The 25,077-nt window shown below is 42.9% G+C and overlaps 1 protein-coding gene across 1 annotated transcript in view; it reads right to left on the reverse strand.

The window, feature by feature from the left end:
• The window catches only part of PLOD2 (procollagen-lysine, 2-oxoglutarate 5-dioxygenase 2), a gene marked incomplete at both ends in the record, with an annotated part of 43,386 nt that extends 28,529 nt beyond the window's left edge, over window positions 1-14,857 (reverse strand). Inside the window, 4 exons of the mRNA XM_010183165.1 lie at window positions 129-292; window positions 6,712-6,848; window positions 8,347-8,449; window positions 14,781-14,857. Of these exons, the coding sequence (XP_010181467.1) occupies window positions 129-292; window positions 6,712-6,848; window positions 8,347-8,449; window positions 14,781-14,857 (481 nt within the window). The remainder of the gene's footprint in view (window positions 1-128; window positions 293-6,711; window positions 6,849-8,346; window positions 8,450-14,780) is intronic.
• Window positions 14,858-25,077: the final 10,220 nt, after the last annotated feature.

Below are 25,077 nucleotides of genomic sequence, written 5' to 3' on the forward strand. Positions count from 1 at the left end.
CAAATCCAGTCCTAGATTCTATACTCGGGGAATTCAGGAACAGTTCCACACACAAATACATAACACAGATAACAGACATGAGTCATGTTCAAGTTCAAGAGTTTAATGAGTTCAAGAATCACACTTGCCTCCTGCATTCAGGAATCGTTTTCCACTCCGGACAACAGGATACTTGTCAGCTAGCCTTTTATCCGGCCAAATTAGTCCATCTGCAGCAAACACCACTTTATGATTCGTTTCCTGAAACTTCTTTAGCAGTTCCTCAGGGCCCCCCGCAAAGATAACATCATAGCTGAAAATAAAGGAAAAGATACCCATTAGATGAGTTTAATTCTAATGGTTCTGTGTTCAAAACAAGAAGCGGTTAGACTATTCACATTTTAAAAGTCACAAAGACAGCTCTTTTCTTCTGAAAAATTACTTGTTAAATCACGTTTTACTACCACACCCTTCTAGGAGAAAAAAATACAATCAATACCATGTATCCAATGCAGTTTCCCCTTCTGCTTACATTCTTTGGTTTTGTTTGTTTGGTTTGTGTTGTTGGTTCATTATTATTTTATTTATTTATTTATTTTAACCTTCCACATTTTGGACAGGCTTTTTCTTCCACATTTTGTCTACCTGAATCCAATTTCCACATTTAATTGTATTTTGAGTGATAAAAATCTATTTCCCCATCCTCATTTGTGTTTAAGAAAATAAAATCAAAACTTAGCAGATGAAATAGAGCAGGACTGAAAGATGCTTTAGGTAACTCTCACTGGGAAGCTCTAGATGATCTTGTTCCAAAGCACAATGGCACTGACCTTCTTCTGAAAAGTCTTACCAAGAATGTACTCGGATACTTCTAGACTTTATCTAGTTGCCCATAAACTTAAACTGCGTCACATCCTGACAATATATAGATTTTTCCTTCAACCTCTTTAATGTGCTGAAGACTTCAGAAGGCTCTAAACTTCCCCATATCTACTGATGTAAAACTCCACCTGTCTTTATGTGTTCATCAGATTTGACTCCCAACTCCCATTGAGGACAAAGATCTAAAGGTAGAGGGACCACGTCTAGAACCTGCAGTTACCCACAGCCAAAGGCCAGCACCACCCCTGAACAAACACACACGCAAGGCTTTGCCAAAGGTCATGTAAGAATGTAGTATCACAAGCCCAGTGGTTTCTTGTTGACGAACCATATTTAAATCAATGTCTCTGGAAAAAAAATAAAACAAAATAAAAGAAAAAAAACTACAACAACAAAAAAAGCGTAACCCCAAAATATGTATAAATGACTAAATCTTTCAGAGTATAAGGATCCTAAGTTTGTACCTGAGATCTACATATAAAAGCATTTCTGTGCAAACGGCTTCACAGTTCATTTTACACAGTATGAAACCATGACACATTGATACTGGAATCAGGTATTGGAATCAGGTCTCTGGCTGAAGAAGCCAAATATCTGTATCTGATGGCAGCACCTCAGCCTCACAGCTTGTTCATCTCAACACTGCTATATTCTCACTCCACACATCTACCTTAGCAACTGCAAATCACAGGCCAAACTGCAAATATAGGCCAAAGGAATGGCACAGCAATCAAAAAATCACACAAATAGCCCCTTTATTAGCCTACTTTATTTAATAGCCCCTGATTATCTTGACCAAGATCTTGCTCTTGCAAACTTTTGGCTGGGCTAAGAAGGACAGCTTCCCCACCTGCAGCACACACACCTTGTTGCATTGCAACGTGCTACTCAGCAATAGTGCCAACAGATCAACCATTACAGACTTACGGTACTTCTTTATTACAGTCCTGAAAATATTTTAAATTACCTTTCTTCAAAGGGGATTTTGTGCAGTTGGCCTAAGAGGACTGAACAACAGCTGGCTTACAAATGCAAAAGAGAAGATTTTCACCACAGAGCAAAGTACAAACCCTGGAAAGGAAGTGTGTTATGCAGTCTATATAAAGTAAGTGGGTTTCTCAAAACTCCGAGTTTTGTTTTTCTGTAACTTTGGCAGAAGAATGTAAGAAAAAAAATGTTGTACATTTTGGAGCTTCCTCAGTGTCTGTTCCTGCCCAAATATACAGGAATACACTTTCCTCCCTTTTCCATTCACTTGCTGTAGCCCAAATCAAAGCCAGAATGAGCCTGAAGAACAAGCAAGAAATAGGAGACAAGTTAAAGACAGACAAAACCAGAGATTTGTCTGAGGCTTTCACTTAATAGCTTATGGCAGGCTGTGCTTCTCCTCTTTGATCAGGTTAGTGCTGCTGCTGCAATGACTTACAGCTGCAGGAAGGAACATTGCTTCCAAGGAGAGTCATTCTGGAGAAGAAAGCCAAAGTTGAGCAACACGCTGGGCCAGCCACAAGCTCTGCTTGTGAAAGGGAAGCAGACTTAATGCAGCACAGTTTATAATACAAAGTGCAGTACAGAGCTGCTAAACTGCATTACAGAATCCCAGAATGTGAGGAGTTGGAAGGGACCTGGAAAGCTCCCCCAGTGCAACCCCTGCCAGAGCAGGATCCCCAGAGCAGTCACACAGGAACACGGCCAGGGCTTTGGGTGTCTCCACACAAGGAGACTCCACAACCTCTCTGGGCAGCCTGGGCCATGCTCCATAACCCTCACACTGACAAAGTTTGTCCTCATCTTCAGCTTGAACCTCCTGTGCTCCAGCTTGGGACCATTGCCCCTTGTCCTGGCATTGGCCATCCCAGAGCAGAGCCTGGCTCCTTCCTCCTGACACTGCCCTTTCCCAATGGATCCCCAGGAATGAGGGCACCCCTCAGTCTCCTCTGCTCCAAGCTCAAGAGCCCCAGCTCCCTCAGCCGCTCCTCAGCAGGAGATGCTCCACTCCCTCCAGCATCTTTGTGGCCCTGCTGGACTCTTTCAAGCAGTTCCTGTCCTTCTTGACCTGAGGGCCCAGCACTGGACACAAGATTGCAGCTGTGGTGTGAGCAGGGCAGAGCAGAGGGGCAGGAGAACCTCTCTGCCCTACAACCACCCCTTCTCATCCACCCCAGGATGGCGTTGGCCTTCTTGGCTCAAGGTCACACTGCTGTCCACCAACACCCCAGGTCCTTTTCTGCCTGGCAGCTCCAGCCACTCGTCCCCATATAAATTACCAATTATTGTAAACTATACACACTAACGGATAGGACGCAGGAGTATGAATCCAGCATGGACCTAAATTTCCCACAAGTTTTCATAGTCTTCTGTTTCGTCAAGAGGTGACTTAGTGCCACTACACCTCTTCCCGGGCAGGACCTCCACCAGCCTTACACTCCACTCAACGTCGCTGCATCAGCTGCTTTATGAGGCTCCTGCTTTTCTCTCCAGAGAAAACTTCTAGAGTCAAACTAAAACCAGTAAATCCATCACCTGCATTGCTTTTCTGCTGCGTCAGATTACGTTCAGTCCATCTAGCGCTCAACACCTACAGTAAGGGAGGACTCACCTCAGGTCTGCACCACTAAGACCATCAAAAAATAGGTTCCAAGACTTTTCTTGACAGTTTATACAGGTATTATGACTGAATTTAGACAGGGCTTCAAAGTTTGACAGGAGAGAAAAAGTGTGGAAATATGCAGGAAAAGTAGGCTGCCTTGGCAAGATGAAGAGGCTCATGTACTCTTTTATTTAGTCTTCGTAAATCCTTCTGATTAAGTGGAAAACAAGAAAAACAACAAAAAAAACCACCCACAACCCCAAACAATCAAACAAAAACCAAACAAACCAAAATCCAGGAAGTTTTCACTACTCCAATCCTATTTTCAGAAGCTCCCAGATGGCAGATGCTTGGGACTGGAATCCACCCATCCCTCCCTCTCTTTTGCAGCAGCAAAGCACCCCTGGCTGCACATCCAGTGCTCCCAGCAACACAGGGAAACGGCAATAGTGGCTTAGGTCCTCTGGAATCGAACATGCAGCTTTTGCATCCACGCTTTTATAATGACAAGGACATGTTATATAGCATTAGAGGTGCAGAGCTCAGAATACACACAAGACAGGGCTCGCCAGTGACCAGCAATTCAGGTCCCGTGTTTCACCATCTACACATTGCATCCACACTGGGATCACACTTTAACCATTTGGAGATATGTGGAAAATACAACCCCTCACTTTCTGACAAATGTTTTAAAAAAATCAAAACCCCCCAAAAAAACCCCACACGACCCCGACAACAACAACCTGGGAGGCTTCAGAATTCCTCACCGACACAAATAGGTGGCTGTGGGAGTTCTGGATGAACAGTCACAGCATCAACTGTTTTATCCAGTCCACGCTGGCCATTAGCCAGTTCAATCTGAACTGGTCCAAAGTAAACCAGAGGTTTACTCTCACAAAAACAAACCTAATTTACACAGCGTCCCATCTGCAGGCAAAGCCTTCTGCTATGTGCACCTAGACACAAGCTGTTCACAGGAGTAGTTCAAACTACTTCCAGAAGAGTGAGCCATATAGAAAAACCTGCTCAAATTAAAAAAAACACAGAAAGGCAAGAAGCTAAGTTAAACAAACAGTTCACTAGAAATGATTTGCCTAGTTACAGTAAGTAAACCAGACATTTCCTTTCAAGCCCCCAAGATTAGTATTGCAAATGCTTCACAATGAATATAATGAAAAACACTTGAAAAAGAAAGGAAATTCACCATATTTGTCTTTTCCAAACTTACTGCCACATTGATTAACATTTAAATTGCAAGCCAGGATCTCTGGAAATGAAAAAGCTCATTAGAATTAAAATGCAACGCTAGAATCAGCAAACTGGATTTTTCCTCCTATTTGGAATTGGTTCCACCAGCTTTAAGTCAATATGTACTCGGGATTATGGACCTCGAGATCTTGGGAGGCCTCAAATACTGTGATTTCACACAGCAAGGAAGATTATGGCATCTCCACTTCAACACACATGGTCCTCTGCACTCTGTTATCCGTACCAGCAGACGGCCTGCCCCTCAAGGGAAATAAATCATGTTGGAGAATTTGAACTACACCCAAACCAGATAACAAGTTTGCACATTTTACTACACAGGGAGAAAATACTGATATAACAGGATAATAACTTTGCAAACAAATTCAATGTAAGCAGCAAGTATTTGGGAAACATTTGATTCATCTCAGCATTTATTAGAGAACAAAATAATCTCTCGAGTTAATCTTACAAAGTTTCAGTTACTGCATGATCAGTAGAATAACACCACAAGGAAACACGTAATACCTTTACTTTTAGAAAGACATTTTTTCCACTTACTGAATGCAAAACTGATTCGGTCAATAAGAAAAAAAAAATCAAAGCCTGAATGTGTACCTTCAAACTCTGCCACTTCTACTGTCAATGAAGTGGATAGAGGAAATATTCAGTGTAATGAGTTGCCCTTATAAAGCTTATTCATAAATCGGTTGATGATTTAGACACTGGCTTTCTAGCTCTATCTCCTACTTATCCCAAGAAGCAAAATTTATAAAGAAAACTGAGTAGCATCTTTAAATTTCCTACCAGTTTAGCAGGCTACTCCAGCTTTCCTGGACTCCTAACTTAAACAACGCAACAAATGAACGTTCCAGTTAATACCACTGTCAGACCACTTTCTCTCTTGTGATGTCTGCTGTACAAATCCTGCCGGATCTCTTAACTTGCAAAAAGGGTCCCTAAGATTCTTCAGCTATCAAATCTTTTAAAAATAAATACATTTTAAAAGCAGGTAAAAGAAGAAAGAAAATTCTGCAGCTGAAATTCTAATATGACTTGGTAACAGCAGCGTAAACCCATGCACGAACCTCTCCAAGCCTGCGCTCAACTACCTCCCTAAGGCTGCCCATCTGCAGCTCCGGACTTGGTTCTGAACGTTCCTTGAGGGATTCCTGTAGAACTGTGAGCCTGCTGTGGTTAATGCTAGCACGGGAGAGCTTGGCGGCTGCTGCAAGCTGGATTCCTTGCTGCTCTGATCATGCTCTTCTCACAGGAGCAAAAAGAACAGGAGGAGGGGAAAGAAAAGCAGAGAGAAGCAATGGAAAAAGTGGTTTTTGAAGATGTTTGAGTAACCTATTCTCTGTGACAGGGAGAAAGCTCTCTGGTCTCCAGTGAGGATGTTCAAGCATAGCTGTGCCATGAGCTATAATCTGGCACGTGGAGCAGCACTGTCTCTCCATCCTTTCATCGTACAGATAGCACAGACACCAGGGCTCTATGTGGCATCAAGCCTCTTGTTTCAGTTCTCCAACATGTATAAGCAGCTCTCCTGTCAAGTACTTTCCTCAGGAGCCCATTTTCCAGCTTCCTCCATACCAGTGTTACCTTGTGGAACAAGGTCACACACTGATCCCCAGTGGTCACGTCACTTCTGGAGCTGCTTTTGCTCTTCCCACCGTCCCACACTCCCAGCCCGCAGCCACGTCCTGCTCTCGCAGCAGCAGAGCCAGAAGAGGACAAACACCTGCCCGAAAGCTTGTCAGTTCCCAACATCTTTTTACCCCCCCGAGGCAGCAGAACTGTGAACAACTCTTATATCTATAAATCTGCTAAAAAAAAGTAACAACTGCTCCAAAAGCAACCTACTATTTTATGAATGGAGAAAAATTGTAGCGAACTCCCTCAAATAAACAGCGAAGGGGAAAAGCAGCATGCAACTTTCAGCATGCCACAGCAGCTACTTTTGAACGGCCACCCAGACTAAAATGTAAAGGCAACAAGCCAGGTTTGCTCACCATTCAACAAACATCACAACCAAGTCCTCCTGACCAGCGTAGCTTTCGATGCCTTCTTTCAGCAGCCGAACTTTCTGCCCTCCGCCAATAGAGTTAGGCAGCTCACCACCTTTCCACTCTTCACCTTTTCCAAGTACCTGGAATAAGGAAAAAAAAAAAGCACTTTATGCTAGTACCCAAAACCAAGAGACTTCTTAAAGCAGATCCTTATTGAAAGCAGATGTTAAAGCAGAAGCAACACATTAAAGCATAGCAAGCCAGTATTTCCAGCATCATAAGTTTTCCATGTCTGAAGCAGCATTTAGCACAATGACATCACTGCAAAAACATGAGACACACATTTCTTAACCAAATAAGAATCGAGCAATTGCCTGCTACCACCGTTTATTCAAATGTGTCTCCTTCAGGGAAAAAAAAAAAAGAAAGCTAGCAATTGTTTCAAAATTTTTATTAGAAAAAACATTCCGAGGGAGACCTTTAAAAGCCAATATAACCACTTTAGGAACAGGAAGTGTAAGAGTCCTTGGTGGATCAGGATATTACTAGAACAAATTGCAAGCTCCAGTCTTTCTGAAACCCCTCCAGAGCACTTTTGTACAAGAAAAGGATAGGTTCCCAATATACAGCTGGCTGCTAAAATCAGCTAAACAAAATTCCTCCCTAGCCAAGCTCTGTAGCTAACTACATCTGAAACACAGAGAAAAAGAAAAACCTTAAACTTCGTGTGGGTTTTGAGCATGGTGTTTCTGTAAGTTATAAAACCTGGAAGAACTGCATTGCACGATGCTTTGGACAAATCTGCAAAGCTAAGAGATGTGTCCAGAGCTCAGGCTTCTCAGGGTGCTTTAGTACAGCTTTATCACATCAGGAAAGGTTCTCTTGGTCTTCCAAGTTCAATGGCAGAAGTCAAACTTCAGAGACCCAAATAATTTCCTATTTATAGTGCAGACACTGGTAAGTAAGCAGAAAAATTTCATAACGCCATCTGAATTCCTGAATTTTCTCTTGCAAAACCAATCTGTAGAGGAAGTTTAGAGGAAGGTTAGTGCCTTCTCATCTCCCCAAGGTCACATGGAGGCCAACCTCAGTACGTGACACAGGGAGACGTGGAGCAAGGCAGAAAAGGCTGGCAAGAGGGACAGAAATGTTTTGTCCCCTCTGAGAATTACAGGTTCTTAGAAAACACAGTGAAACTTTCAGTTGTGAGCCTCTCTCCTTGCCTGCAGCAGGGATCCAGCCCTGGTTAAGGAGGAAGGAGACATCCAAAGCCCTCTGTGTGCAGTGCAGACTCCAGAAGCAGTCATCCAAACTAAACTGGCTGCATTGAAAAGCAAGACTATATGATAAATCATGAGAAAAACTGTAAGTGACTGAGGACACCGATCACAATGGCTGCTAATCTGTGCAACTGTTCCTAATGCAGCAGAAGATGCACCCTGCCATGTCATTCAGAGGAGGACCAGCAGATGAGCAACAGGGCCAGCAGCAGGGCCACATGCAGGTGCCCTGCCTTGCCTCTAATTGTTTTACTTTGCCCCAGCATGCAAGGAAGCTAATGCAACTTCAGTTACTATTGCACTGTTCCAGTCATAAAGGCTGTATAGAATGAATATTTGATATGCAAACAGACAATACCTTTATTGTGTAGTTGAAGTGCTTTGCAGTTTGCATGAAACGGTGAAAGCCATCGGTTTCTTTAGTTGCTACAGTAAAAACTAGCAGTTTATCTGAGGGAGAAAAACAAGGAACATATATTAATAAGTTTTCAGGCCACGGTCTGTAACAAAAATATTCACTGAGCAGCACTGGATCAGGGGGCTTTATGATTTGCCTGCATCTGAGTCAAAGAGAGGAGACAAATACATGGTCATATTATAAGCCTGAGACATTATTGAACAAGAACTGCTATGGACAAGGGTGGTGTGCTTAAAATTGTCCTCAGGAAAAGGACGCAAAGAAATTAACCTACTCTGTAAACTACTATCTCAAGACCTAAAAACAAAGCCAGGGTGAGTACTGGACAGGAAGGAACCTTCACAACAAGAATAACTTACTACTTTTCGGTCTGAGCTAATCCTGTGACCTCTTACGACAAGACTGAATGGTACCAGAGAACTTCACCAAACCTCAGTAACTCCCTTGAAAGCAAGTGGCTCATACTCTTCATGAAAACAGGGCAAGAAAACCAACCACGGAAACCAGTCCCCCAACAGGCAGCATTTAGTGCTTTTAAGTCCTTGGGCAGAGACAAAAGAGTAAGGTTGGTTTTGAATTCAGAGCCTCTGTAAATTACAGTGGCGCTAATTTTGCCCTCTTACTGCATGCAGGCAAATGACCGTGCAACCAATTTCCTTTTCATACCCCAGGGCTTTTGACATAGTTCAAGTGAGGCCAAGAATTCCCCCCACTAAACAGCTTCCTGATTAAACTATTGAACAACATTCAGCACCCTATGCAATACGCTGCATAATGAACAAAACTCAAAGCTGTGAGAAAGACCGCAGCCCTATCCAACACCCAGTATTTAATCAGATCAGCCTGGCTCCCAGAGCGTACTTCCCAATTGGAACTGCAGTTCCCCAATTTGGTCTGAGTTCAAACAACAGCTGCCCTCTAAACAGAGCCCATGAGATCAATCCTCACAAGAAACTAAAATTAATCGCCGCTAATGAGCATTCCAGACACAGTGCCTGTTGTTGTTTCACTTTCCCAAAAAACATCCTCTGGGTTTATCTTCACCAGCACAGTAACGTGCACTAGAAGTGGCTGCTGTGAAAAATATTCCTATTAACCCTTCAGCCCTGTCCACCACCACAGCTTAGCAGCTCTCCGACACCGGAGATGCCACCGTGAGTTTACCACCTGCTATTGTTTTATTTGCCACCAGTAAAATTAACACACAAAACGATGAAGCGCTTCCCACCTCATAGAAGAAATGCACCTTGCTAGTTACTCGTGTGATGCTCTGCAGCCAAGTACCAGGGTACTTCAAGTGTATCTCTGCTCAGTCAAGCAAAAATACCTGGAGGAGCACAGACAGTTTGCAGAGCAACATGAAAAACAGATGTTCTAACGAAATTCAAGTCTGTCTAAAACAGCCACAGCAGGCAAAGTATGGAGACTACTCTCGGGAGCCACAGGTTTTTTGTTGGCTTCATCCCCCTACTCAAATCAGGCTTAGATTCAGCACTAGCCAAGAGGTCACTTCCAAGAACAGTCCTCTGAGTCAGACAGCGCTCTGGCTTAGTCCTCAACAGTTGCTTTTCGTCATATTTTGCTGTATTGCTTCCAAAAATGAAAAAAACGCTGTGCAAGCTCATAAAAAGTTATGTGATGTGTATGGTGAAGATGCCTTCAGACCACAGCAGTGCCAGAACTGGTTTGTTACATTTTGGTCTGGAGATTTTGATGCTGAAGATGCACCACACTCAGGAAGGCCAATCAAAGTTGACAATTGAAAAAATAAAGGCATTGATTGAATCCAAACGATGTTTAACAACACGAGAGATTACTGCTAACCTTAACATACCAAACTGAGTGTTGATGAACACTTAAAACAACTTGGATATATTAATGAGCTTGACATTTGGGCACCACATGAGCTCAAAGAAGTTCATCTCACTAAGTGCATTGACATCTGTAATTCTCTCTTGAAACATGAAGAAAGCGATCCAGTTTTGAAACGTATGATAACAGGCGATTAAAAATGGATCATCTACGATAATGAGTAACAAAAAAGATCATTGAACAAGCATGATGAACCAGCTCACAGCTCTTCAAAAGCAGACCTTCACCAAAGGAAGGTTAAGCTGTCAGCCTGGTGGGATTTCTAATGTACTGAGTATTTTGCGCTGCTTCCAAGGAACCAAACTAATTTAGCCAAAATAATTAGTTTAACCATAACTAATTCAGACATGTACTGTCATCATCTGGATAAATTAAATGATGCCACCAAATACAAGTGTCCAGAATTGGTGAACAGCAAAGGCGTTGTGTTTCTCCATGCTAATGCTAGACCACAGACAAGTCTGGCCTTTCATTAAAAGTTGATGCAGCTGGGATGGGAAGTGTTGCCACATCCACCATATTCACCAGACCTGGCACTGTCAGACCATCGTTTCATTCTTTACAAAACTCCTTGAATGGTAAAGCCTGTACTGCTGATAAGGATATCAAATTGTTCTTGGAACTGGGTTGGGTGGGTTTTTTGGGCAAAAAAGTAAGAACTTTTTTGAGCACAGAATCGGGAAGTTGCCTGAAAGATGGCAAGAGATAATTGAGCGAAATGAACAACATACTGTTCAATACAGTTTGTTTCCATGAAACATTTGCCTCTTTTACCCAGAGGAAAACACAATTAATTCCTTTTTGACCAACCCAAAATGCTTTTTCTGTTGTTTCTCTCAGTCTGTTTACAGGTTTTCCCGACTTGGATGGGGCTCCTGTATATTCTAAAACACTAGGTCCACTTCTTGACATTGCTCTTACCTGGACACTCCTTGAACTGATGTAACCTTGAAGCAGTGACAGCACCGTGTGCCCAGTACCTACTCCAGGAAGAACAAACTTCAAAATGCTTTCTCTGTTGTTTCTCTCAGTCTCAGTTTATGGGTTTTCCTGACTTGGATGGGGCTCCTGTATATTCTAAAACACTAGGTCCACTTCTTGACATTGCTCTTACCTGGACACTCCTTGAAGCAGTGACAGCACCGTGTGCCCAGTACCTACTCCAGGAAGAACAAACTTCAGCATCTTAAGCAGGGCTTCTACCGTTTTGATCTGACAAAGCCCCAGTTCAACTACAGACACCACCTCTGCCTGCCCTCCCCACCACACACAGTTTTGCAGATGTCTCTCACATCCTCCTACAGCACTGGGGTGTGTTTTTTATGGCTCCTTTTGTTCAACGGTCCTAGTGAAGATTTTAACTGCTGGTCTGCTGAGCCAGACTTGACACTTCTGCAATACAATACACAGAGAAGATGAAAATACTTGAAATGCTTCAGTCAATGTAATTTGAACACCCAAAAAAAATTTGGGTGTTTGTTTTGGAAGATTAATGGCTCCATCTTTTTCTCACTTAAGTGCTAGCAGTCTTTTATGGGCAAAAATCAGAAGAAAATCCCACAAGTACACCTCAGAAAGGTAGGAGGAGCTCCACAGAGGATTCCAGTGCGATGTGTTCATAGATGCACTGACTCACCAATAGACATAAATTCAGTAATAGCAGTTCAATACCTTCAAAACTGCTTATTCTAAAGGTCATGCAGTGTAAAGTAATTCTCCAGGAGTTACCACAGGATGAATAAAGAACATGATATCTTAGACTATGACTAAAACAGAACTGAAGACAGAGGATAGGATCTCTCTCTATGGAACACATTAAGTTATGATTAATTTTTTGTTCAAGCACTGCATTTTCAAATTAGAGGGAACTGGAAAAATCTGATCATACCAGACTGCATCACCAAGCCAAGTGAATCCATTATTGAAAGTTTCCTAGGTGACCAGTCAAGCACTGACTGTAGCGTGGAATTTGGTTTGGGGTAGACATATTTCACACCTACCCCTTCCTGAGGAATGCTAACAGCAAGGATTTCAACAATCTGTACTTGACAACGTGATGTAAATGACCAAACGTGGGCTGCATCAGATTCCTCCCATAGTCACCAAGTCAAAATAAAGGATTACATTAACATACAAGTACAGTTGGGCAAGTAAACTATAATCTACCAGTCTTTATGGGATATTGTTACTGTCTGTTAATGGAGCCCACAGTAATTCCACCTACACATTGCTCATCTATTTCGAGATTCACTAAGGAGTCTGGTGTGGTACTTGAGTTTTGTGGAATAGGAGGAAAGACAATGATGTGCCAAATCATAAGGGATTTCAACCTGAGCTATATAAAATAAAGCAAGCTGAGCAGACAAATAATGCAGTTTATATTGACAGGAAACTGCAAGAGAATCTGTATTGCATTCACAGCCAATGAAGCAAGCCAGTACAGCTATTTTTGTAAAGGTATTAATCACACTGGAACAGTTTTCTTTTTAGCGTATTTGTCAATAGTCAACTTTTGAAGATTACAAATGAAGAGGTTCAAAAGGCCTTATTTCCACATCTCTGCTGCACCACAGAACTTTAGGTGTATGTGGTACTTCAATAATTGTTAAGTGCAATGGAAGTGTCCATTCAGACAGTGCATTCAGAGTCCATCTAGAATCAGACTTTCCTGTATAGACTACTTAGACTTTGCTGTTTTGGTTTGGTTTCTCTTTTTTTGAGGGGGTGGAGGGTTTTTTGGGTTTGTTTTGTGGATTGGTTGTTTGTTTTTTTTTCAACTAACCTGTGTCTGACCAAAGAGCTGAGAAACATGCTTTTATTCTGTCTCTAGTGTGTATGGAGAGACGATGCAAAGTGCATTAAATGATAGTCACCTTGGCACACTATAAAGGGCATTACTAACCAAATGAGGAAAGCAGCACCATTCTTTTCTAGCTAGTAAGATGTTACAAAAATGTTCATATAATCCTTGTAGGCTCGGTGTCTTTATTTAGATGTTAATGACAACTTGCACCAGTTTTACTGGCACAGTTCCACTAAGCGTAGCATGGGAGATATTTGTTTCTTCCTGTGGAAGTGAGTGAAGAGCATGCTTCTGACCACCAAATACATCTGCCAATTTATCTTTAACCTTTTAACTTCATTCACTTTGAGAAATCTATTCCTTGTGTGTTACATCCAGGTACAAAAACCCCTTAGAACGCCTGTCCCATTTGTGTCACGTAACACAAATCCAAAGTGACTTTCTCAAACTCAGAAGAGTATAAATGTGCAAGTACAATACAGATCCCAAGGGTGTAAGTTCATCCAAGTGCCATTTCCATTTCAGGATGTGCTCGGCTACATCTATTTTAGCTGCAGCCACCCAGTGTCGCTGCTGTGTGGAGCAGGTTCGGTCCCACAGAGAGCTGTGCCGGTGCAGAGGTTCAGTGCAGCACCAGAGCCCTTACCACAGGCTGTCGCACACAGATGTCACACTGCGAGGCCGAGCGACTGGCCCGAAGTCCCCAGCAGCATGGCTGTGCCGGCTCCAGGACTCCAGCTGTGCAACGAAGGCTTTGGCTCAGCAGCAAAATGCTGCCTGCAATTACTCAGACCCCAAGTTACCACTGCGGCCCAGTACTCCCTGGCGAGCAAACCACAGAACACTCAGCCTTTGCAGAAACCTTGGGATGAATTCTAGCTGTAGCAATGCTGTTCCTGCTTCACCATCCACTCTGGCACAAACCACTGCCCTGCTCTCCACCCAGGTGCCTACCCTAGGGGGCTCTGCTGTATGGTTGTACATACAGACTTGAGCTATGCACTTTCTAAAGTCTAAGCCCCCTTACACAAGGGGATGAATACACACTTCCAGTAATATTTTCCAACAGTCAGTATCCTCAAAATGTAAACATACAGGAAACCAAGAACACAGCAGGAGATCACAGCTCTCCACACTTGCAGGGTACTGGGATGCCGCAGAGGGTACGGGCTGCCCGGCAGTGCTGGGCTCCCTCGGCACGCAGCCTGCCAGAGGCATCTTGGCAGTCACTGGATGGGATTACCACACTTGGCATTTATTTCCACAAGTCAAGTCGGTTCATGTAAAAAGGAAATGCAAACCCTATACTGAAGTTCAACAGGAAGGCATGAAAAGAAATCTCTGAAGAGCTTCATGCCAGCTATGAGGGTGCTGAAGTTACTAGAGTGCAATTATTCCAGACAGCTTTCCGATAGTTACATTCACAAAACAGCTGTTCTGTTTTGAAAACAAGCCTGAGAGAGCACGCATTTGGCCAAAAAAAGTATATCCAGTGACAAACAGAATTCATTTTTACATGCAAATTAGGAAACCCTGTAGCAGTCAAGTTGTGAAACAACACTGCATATAGAGCACACACGACATTAGGAAATCCAGTGAAGGTTTATCAAAACATCTCACTCTTTTACTCCATCAGGGATCTGACTGCATAATTTATTTTCAGAAATAAGAACTACAAACCAGAGCCTTCGTCCTCAGTGAATTGCCTGGCGAGGTCTCAGCCAGGAATTGCCATGGCAGGACTGCTTTAAGTAGCAGTGACCTCTCTCCTCGTCCCTTGGCAGAGAAGTACGCAAAGAACTGCGGTCATTCCTCGCACCCCCACGTGGTTCCTATTTATCTCGAATGAACGCTGACAGAGATTACTACATAATTTCTACCAGGGGTTGTGGGCACTAGCACAGTAGCATCAGAGCAGCCAAAACTGAGGCTATTGCTCACAGCCACATGGGAGCTGACATTTAGTCCTTGGACTCGAGTACCATGGACTTCTCTGGAGTAGGAGTGAGCTGTGAGATCAAAGGACATCTGTGCATGGTACCACATTATGCCATCAAAAGCCCTCTCTATCTTTAAAACTAGTGGCTTAGAGTAGTAAACAACTGACATCTGATTCCTGGAATAAGGTTTTATCCATGTTCCAGAGTCTACATAAGACACAGGCTACTTTACCATTTGTAGATTATGTCCCACCCAGAACTGCTCAATAGAGTTAACAGCTGTGCATCAACCTCTCCATTCAACCAGCAAAGAGATGTACAATTGCAAAATAATTCACCTAAGGTTTCCAGCAAAGCACATAAACACGCTGCTAGAGATCATGGAAAAACCCTGGGAACTGAAAGCATACTAGGAATACCCCTGTGCATTTAAAAAACAACCAACCAACCACACACTGTGAAAGAAAGGTCAGGTAGTAACCCTGACAGTGATCTGTGTGACCTTAATGTAAGGCACAGGTTGGGCAGAAGGAGGAGAAGATGCATGAGATGGATACTTTGAAGAAGCACATGGATGCATCCAAGTCCATTAATTAATCTATGTAATTATGCCTATTATTATATCTCCCACATTTCTGGAGATGCAGGAGACCAACAGGGCACAGTTTCCTCCACAACAAAGGAAACAAAACCAAACAACCCAAGCCATCCAAACACAACCAACCCACAGAGTGGCTTTAGCTTGCCTGCACACCATATAAGAGCAGGCTTCTCCATCTCTGGAGACACACTAAAGAACAACTGAAAAGTGTTTTCAGCCTGGACTCCTCCTATCACACTGCAAGAGCACAGCAATGAGGAACGTTCAAAAGCAAACTGAACTGAGAAGTAGCTGTCAGGGTGGCAGTAAACAGCCCCAGATAACTGCAGACTTCTGATTGCATTTCCACTACTGTTTACCGTTTCCACAGACTGACAGTTAAAGGGGAAAAAAGAGAAAGAAAGAAAATAAATTGGGAAAAAAAGTTTGTTTGGTTTTGAAGTTTTCGGTATACCTGATTATTTCCAAGGCAGGCAACCTACCCCATGTATAATCATCTCAAATCTGTAAGTCCTGACTTGGCCATGGCACTTTCCCTTCCAACTTCTGTACTCAGCCAGTAACGAGAAGGTGGCCTTGAGGAGCTGTCCTCAACAAGTCCCATTTCCTTTCCTTACACACTGCACCTAAAGCACATACTCCAACAAAATCCACGTTCTGAGACTTTCACAGCAGTCTGAGTTAGAAATAAAACGTAATTATCAGTTTCCTGACCTTTCCATCCACTCTGCTCCCTTAAAAGAGGAACATTTCTGTGCCTGGAGGAGAAATCACAGCTCTGCCTTCAGCGTAGCTGCTTGCACACCAGAAGCTCCTGGTGGGTGCTTTCCAGCACATCACCAGCCCTGTTTGGAGAACATGCCATTTTAATATCATGCCCCGATAAGGATATTGACCACAACACATCCGAGTTAGCAAATAAACGACATCAGTGCAAGTTGAGCTGTATGGGGGGGGTCAGCTTACAGTATGTGAAGGCATGATCCGTAATCAGGATTCACGATCTAGGGTTTCTTACAGCTTCATGATAAAACTGGTACATTTGGGAAGAATAAAACTCTAAACACTGATTAGGAATACAGCGTAGCTATACGACTAACATCCTGTGATTTCTCTACCAGATGAGTTATATTTCTGGATGATATCCTGGAAAATGTAAAATCTTCTTCTGAACAAGACAAAACTTACCAAGATCCAAAAAAAAGCCTGTAAGAAAAATATCTTATTTATAGGCTCAATTACTGAGTAACACAACAGTCCAAGTGCCCAAATAATTGCAAAACTGTGAAAGAGCTTTTAAAGAGAACGCAGCACAAGCCTTAAGTCCACAATAGTAAAAAAAGCATTCAAAAAACTGAAAAGGATCACTGGGCTACACAATACTGCACAGAGTCAACACAGTCGTGATGACCAATTCTCTTCTCACACAGTTTGACTTCACTAAAGCCAATTCTTGTAGATGATGTGCTTCCGAGCCATGCTGAAACTCTGCAGGTAGCTTAGAGGGTCACTGATGGTGCCAACTGCAGCTTCCCTTCCCTACTTATATGGGCTCAGACTGCATGTTCAAAAACCCAAAGAACTGCTAAGCCAACTAAAAAGCTGAAATATCAAAGAGCATTTTAAAAATCTGTATTTTTAGCACAACATCATCTTCCACTTACCAAGGAAGCAATATTAGCTTGACTACTGACAACTGACTATTGGCAATTATTGGCCTCTCAGAAGGAAAATGGATTTTTTTCCCCTATAAACAGGAGTTATAGCCTAAACTTAAGATTCTACATCAAATAAAACTTCTGAAAGCGCGCATACTTTAAAAAGAAGTCGAACAGCTGGAGACAAAAGAAACCCATCATATGCAATGTAACCATGATTACAAGTTATACCTACATACATATACTTGCTTAATGTAATCCAGCAGTAAACAAAGATCTTAAGTATACAATGTGAAAAACACAAACTTTAAACATATGTATCTATCCAGTGTCAGTTTATATGTTGTACATATGATCAAAGAAAGCAGTAAGCCAACAGAAGAGTTTCTGGTCAAATAAATCTTTTGGCATAAAAAGCGAAAGACAGAGCCATCCAACAGTTGTTTATTTTCCCTCAGGAAATTTCTTCTTTAGGAACATTAAAATGTGCTGAAATAGCAAACATGGTCATCTTCTCCTCTCAGGAAAAGAATCACAGAATCGCTCGGTTGGAAAAGCCCTCTGAGATCATCACGTCCAACCGCTCCTGTCCACCCCCTAAACCATACCCTTAAGTACCTCATCTACCCGCTCCTTAAACACATCCAGGGATGGTGACTCCACCACCTCCCTGGGCAGCCTGTGCCAGCTTCTGACGACCCTCTCAGGAAAGAACTTCCTCCTTATCTCTAACCTGAACCTCCCTTGGCACAGCTTGGTGCCGTTTCCCCTTGTTCTATTCCCCATCACCTGGGAGAAGAGCCCAGCACCCACCTCTCTCCAAGCTCCCTTGAGGCAGTTGGAGGTGGTGATGAGGTCTCCCCTCAGCCTTCTCTTCTCCAGGCTAAACAAGCCCAGTTCCCTCAGCCGCTCCTCATCAGGCTTGTTCTCCAGAGCCCTCACCATCCTTGTGGCTCTTCTCTGAACACGCTCCAGAATCTCAACATCCTTCTTCTAGTGAGGGGCCCAGAACTGAACACAGCACTCGAGGTGCGGCCTCACCAGTGCCGAGTACAGGGGGATGATCACCTCCCTGGCCCTGCTGGTCACACTGTTTTGAATACAGGCCAAGATGCCATTGGCTTTTCTGGCCACGTGGGCACAGTGCTGGCTCATGTGAAGCCGACTGTCAACCAAAGTGTGTATTACACTCCATGAGGGGGAAAGATGACTGGTGCAAAACCAATACTGCTTCGTATTTGGAAGTTATGGGCTTTTAGAATCCGATCTTTGTATTATCAGTTCCACACAGAATACATTGCTGCATGCCTCCACTCTTCCCACAGCCTTCTGCATCCCAGAGGGGCAGACTGGCTTCCAAGTCCTGTTAACCAGAGCCGTGATCACCTTCTAAGATTGGCTCTTCTGCAATTTAATAGCACAGTTGGATTGCTGATCAATATTCTTGGAGGGGAGACAAAACATGCTTTAAAAACTCACAAAAGACTGAAAAGTCATAAGATTTAAAATAAAATAACATTAGCTGTTAAGAATTAACAGATAGCAAGTTAAGAACAGTCATGGGCTGCCAAACACACAGCACATACTGGTTTCCTATACCAATACGAATTACTGTGTGCAAGAGATGAATTTCTAAAAACCAGTGCTTCAAATAAATCTTAAAGGACAGGAGAGGACCTTCCTGTACAGACCTTGTGAAAGCTTGGTCTGCTTTCCTCCTAAACTTGCAAACAGTTCATGAACACAACTGCCACTGATGGTTATGAGGCACCACTGAATGCAAGGGCTACCTGTGGACAAACCTTCCTGTGCTCCTCCAGCTTATTGCAGATGTCGCTGAAGTTGCAGAGCAATAGCTGTTGCTATCAAAACTGCCAACGCTGTCCCGAGCCAAGGAACAGATCTAGTAAGACAGGAGGTGTTCAGAGGCTGACTAGGGAAAGCAATATAGAAAGAACAGCTTCCCAGTCTCAGTTGCTCTGGAATAGCTGTTACAGTTGCAACTTCCTCAGCCACAGTAAACATTGCCTGTTACAGAGTTCTCCCTCTTCTCTTGCTTTACAAGAACAGAGCAGCTACATCAGCAGAAATGCGAGTTTACATTAACCAAGAGCTGCTCTGAATTTTCTCATAACATAGAATTTATACTAGAACAGCACTTGCAAACACACAGGCCCTGGATACGACACCGATTTATTTTTTTTTCTTTTCTACTAACTGAATTCCAAACTGAAGTTTTCCAAGACTTTGAAAGAGACTTTTCATTCAAGTCCCATTATTGTTAAACGGCATCTGCAATCTCAATCCACTTAGGAAGAAGTGTAGCAATGTGGTATTTATGAAGTGCTGTAGCAACTGTGCATTTCAGAATCTATAGCTTGTTATTTTGAAAATACTGAAGATTTCTCATACAAAGAAATTCTTTTGTTCTTTAATTCACATCCCAGACAGATGTGAGCAGGAATTTCCCTCTTCCAATGTGTCCTGACTCAGGGAAGCCTGCTGAGCTGCTACTTACTGCCTGTCTTATATCACATCATTTCTGATGTCACATTGATACGGTGTCTAAAATGTTTATATGGAAATGATCAACTGCTGAATGGAGTCAGTTCTACAAAAATAAATAAAGCACCACCACTCAGACTGCACCTCTGTAACTATTTACATGTATATATACACACACTTCACGACAAAGGTCAGCAGTTACTCCCTATATTAATACACAACTGATTTCAGAAAATATTTGAAAGCTGATTCTGTCTCAGCTCTTCATTTACTTTCTTTTACTTCAGTAGTATTGACCATACAGTCAACAAGAGCTCATTAAGACCTATATGTGCACTCATCAATCACCCGCATCAGTCCCGGGAGCAGTGCTGGCCAGTGCTCAGGCCCACACTCATTCAAACACAAGATTTCCTCATTTTGATTGCTGAACAAAACCAGATACAAGCAGCAGTAGTCAAGAGTTTTCCCTGCCTGCTTCAGAGAACTTGGATGAGACCTTGTTTACTGAATCAGTTATTCTGTAGTAAAGCAAAGATAAGTAAGACACATTCCTTAGTTCCCAGATAAGAAAAAAATATTAGAATCAACTGTTTGTAAATGACATCGCTGCCATGCACGAAGCAACCCCTCCAACAAGAGCTGCCTAACTTCCTGACAAGTGGGGAGCAGATCAGGTTACAGCTGGTTTTGAGCGCCCAGATAGCAATCAAACCACAAAATTCTTCTTGAGTGGGAGCGGATGGAGCCATGGCACAGGCTGGGTCTTGCTTGGACGCGCCGGCTGGATGGCCCTGCTGTAGCCTGTCATCCGTCTGTGCAGCTGAGAGCAGGACACAATTAACATCAGCTGTCCAAGTGAGAAAGTTTACTCAGCTCCTGCCTTTTAGTAGCCTTGCCCTCTCTGCCTCTCTCATAAATATGTATCTAGAGAAGAGCGTGCTGCTTCTTACGCTGTTGTTTAGCAAATCCAGCTGTTTAAACAGAAGCTGTCACACACAGCATCAGGCACTGTTAAAAGTCCGTTTTCCAACAGCTAATCAATCCATCAATGAAACTCAGCAGTTAAGATCTGCAATAACAGTTTCCCCTTAGACTAGTCTTTGCTTAAAGAAAAACAAACTGGAGCTGGAACTGGAGTCGTCCTGAAGACGCAGAACTGTCCTTCATGCCTGCACTGTGGTTCACGTTGCCAGCAGATGCTACACCCCTATTAGTCACTTCATTCGAAAAAGCTGCCCTACAGCTTCACATCTGGCCCTGTGTCCAGATACTGGACAAGTAAAATTCTCCAAACAGAAACACAGGCCACTCAACCCTGGAAACGAGGAAAAAACCATACTTTTCAAAAATCCCTTTTTTGTGTGAACAAGCAACTCCACACTGGGAAGATACAGGTAGTGCTTTGCCTTGCAAAATTCAGTGCTTCAAATCACAAAACAGCACCACAAGCTTCTGTCCTACTCCTGACACAAGACACCACGACCTGTCATGTATGACATGTATTTAAAAACACTTTTCACATCAAACACCTGACCCAGCAACTTCAGTTAAGTTTGTGCCCGATTCTGATCTAGCACGTGTACAATTGCTTTACAGTGATGTAAAATGAAGTTAGTAAACTGCTTATGAGGGATAGTCTATTTTCTAAGAAAACCCACAGTGGATCAACAAGATTTGCAACTTGTCCAAGAAGAAACCCTGGAATACTTTCAAAGGGTAGATCATAAGAGCTGGTGAGCCAACCACTAAAATAAAGGGGGTTTCCTCAGAACTGTCCTATAAATGTGAATGTAATGTTTTCAGCCAACGCAGAGTTCTACTGCTTCACCTTTAACTATTAAGGAAGTTGGTCTGTAATTACTTTGTGCTCCATTACAAAAATAGTCGTGTGTTTTAAAAGAAATTATATAGTAATCCACAGTAACTTTAATTTTGGTTCAGAAACAGAATTAAACCATTAAATATATCAGCTACATGATTTGTCAACAAATACTTCAACAATTATTAGGTACCTAAGATGCTGCAGTCTTGGTGCTCAGCTGGAACCAATAACATTAAAACATGATGTGAAATAAAAAGGCACACAGGCATACGTGCACACAGAGAACATGAAGAAGCCAGATCACTCTGACCATCAAATAAAAGACATTCTCTGTTTCTTTAGCAGAGCCGTTGTTTGTTTGTTTTCCATTTGTTTGTTTTTCCTCTACTACAAATTGCAAACTGAATTCTAGCTCCTGGAAAAAAAGGATGTCTGGACTGATACAGTGACTTTACATTTCTAGTCTATTTTGAACACTGAGCTCACCTTAAGGAAATACTCCAGAAGCAGTTCTACTAAACTACCTAAAGCTGCTTGTAGCGTCAGGATGTGCTTGCGAGCACGTGTTCCTTGGTGATTAAGTGTCATTTATTCTCTAGAGCTACAACATTCCCATACATACAAACACACTCCTGCTACTGATCTGTTTGGTCAAGTTGCATTTTGTGCTGGAAGGAACCACACTCTATGTTTAAATTACAAGAAAACAGAAACATTGTTCATTTTAAAATCTGTTTGCCTTGCAAAACTATAAAAACACTAACAATACAAATGAAAACAAATTTGCCCTTATTGCAACCATAATCACTTTCCATGACAAGGGAACCCACTTGAGCAGCATGTCAAGTAACTTTTATTTCAGACTAGCAGCTCTACACAAAAGGAAAGATACTACTTTTGATTACACAGTGTAACAGTACTAATTCAACAGACCAACTGAACACTTCTCCATGAAGAGACTGACTCACTTTTGCTTAAGTAAGCAACAATGAAGGGAAAAAGCCAAGAACTCTGACACAAATCATTACTCTCCAGAATATGCCACCAAAGTATAAAAACTTTAAGACAACCACGTGTTAGTTGAGATCCTCAAGGGGAACATGTTTCACACAAAACCCCCCTAGCTCAGAGAACTTTAGGGAGTCATTCCAGTGTACCTTTACACTGCAATCTGCAACATCAAATATTGATGATAAATGTCACAACTGTTTTATTTTCTTTCCTGTTTTAATTAGAAATGCATTTTACAGTGAAAGCTTCAGTGATCCTACTCTGCGTATTGCAGAGAAACACTGTCACATCCACCACTGTGGTCTACCTCCACAGCCTATTTATTCCCTCCACCTCAAGAAAGAGAGAAAAGCCTGGACAAAAAACCTATCTTTTTTTTTCCACTGGCATTGTGCAGCCTTTAAACCAGGTGCTATGAAGAAATCAGACTACAAACTTTGCATGTCCTGAGGGACAAGTATTTTCAAGGGAAAAATATGTGATGAAAGAACAACTTCACTGCACACCCCACTACACACTGTTTCATTTGTTATCCGCCATTAATTTCAAAACTGGAGCCTAAAGGTATCTACACGAGAGATCATTACTCATCTGAAGTGATGCACGCTGATGCTACACTAAATAATACCCAAATACTGCCCAGGCAGTGCCCCACAAACATCTCCTGCTGTGTCAGGTCCTGGGTACTCACTCTCTGCCTTTACCCTTCACCTCTAAGAGGTGGGTAGCAGCTTTTTTGTACAGTCCTCACAAAAAATGGCATAAAACTGCCAAGACAGAAGGTTTTTCCCCAAGTTAACGTGGCTGTTTTAGATATTGTTGTCACAAAAGTAGCATCAGTAGAGAAGCAAGAAACAGAAAATGAGGCAGAGAGGGAGGCTGGCCTAGAGTGCTGTACTTGCAGACTTTCCTCTACCAGGCTGAGCCTTCAAGTACCAGTAAGTACAACTGGTTGGTTGTTGAATGACCAAACTCCCTTATTTGCCCACCACCAGTGTCTCAGAGGGAAAGGCCTATCAACCACCCACTGTCACGCACAGCAACCATTTTGGTTGAGCCCCCCCCCAAAAAAAAAAATCAACAGAAATGGCAATAGTCCATGCTGTATCTCCAGGTGAGCCTGTGCACAGCTAGACCAGTCAGCCCTCACCGCTTGAATCATTTGTGACCAGCATTTGGCAGACGCCGGGGTAGAGGAGTCTGCTGTCCCAGAGCACACCCACAGCCTGCCAGGAAGGCCACCCACGCTGCCGGGGCCCTCCCTGTAACAACCCCCCTCTCCTCCCTCACATTTCAGGAGCACATACAGACATCAACAAACCACGGGGCTCACCTCAAAACCCACTCATCTCCCACTGTTACAGCCCATGGCCCCAACGCCTCAGCGCAGCCACGCTCCAGCCGGCCAAGTCCCCACAGCCGCTCTGGGGAACTGACTCAAAGGCAGCGAAGGCATTTTCCCCGCAAATAGCTGATTAATAAAACATTTTAGGTGGCAGCATCATTTACGGCTGTTGCCAGGAGCAGCGCCTGCTTCTAGTGCAATGACAAATGCCTTTTCCACTCAGTCGCCGCACGTCCTGGACTGCATTACATGGTAAGCAGTGTCCATCCAGCTCACACGGTACGCGCAAGTACAGCGCAACAGAAATACTTTAACCCTGTTGTTCTAGCATAGAAACTTTTGTATCTTCACCATACAAGAACCAGCGTTTCAGAGCTCAACGGTGCTCTTCTCTGTAACTGTATGAAACTTAAACCTGCAGCAAAGGGGCGCAGGAGTGATTTCTGAATGTTTGCCGCTGGGCCGTGCTGACTGCTCAAGCAACCACTGCTGTGCAACGGGCAGTTCTCTTGCTATAACTTTTCCGAGTAAAGTCTCACTAAGAAATAAACATGCAGCTTGGCAGTCAGTTTCAGACAGCCTCGTTACAGCTTATTTCTGAAGCAGGCAATGCTAACAGACAGCTTAAAAATCTGAGAGGCAAATTGCATCTTTGCCTGTTGCTTTACACCAAGTTGTACAAAGTGTAGAGACACTAGAAACTGAAAACCAGATTTCTAGAACTGGAGGCACAGTAAGGTCCACCCTTCAAGCAACACAGCACAGACTCAGGGGAAAACATTTAAAGGTTAAAACTAAGATTAAAATAAGTAACACAGCAGGCAGTGTCTGGGCTCGTGAAACTGCTCAAGGAATGGTTTCAACTTAGAGTCTCCCACAATTCAGGCTACTCATGTTTAAATTAAGAAGTATTCAGAACTTCCTGTGTAAACACCTCTATATAAGTGTATCGGTGCTTTCTACCACTGTAATTTGCGTAGCATCACTCTTATTATTTATACAGACATAGTAGACTATTTTTGGTTTGCTGAATCATACAGTGCTGTCTGGATAATGTGCTCTTTGCTTTTCACACCTCTGAACACCAGCAGGATTAAAGGAAAATCCTTAC

This window comes from Mesitornis unicolor, unplaced genomic scaffold (assembly GCF_000695765.1).
Source record: "Mesitornis unicolor isolate BGI_N332 unplaced genomic scaffold, ASM69576v1 scaffold2104, whole genome shotgun sequence".
Classification (NCBI taxonomy): Eukaryota; Metazoa; Chordata; class Aves; order Mesitornithiformes; family Mesitornithidae; genus Mesitornis; species Mesitornis unicolor.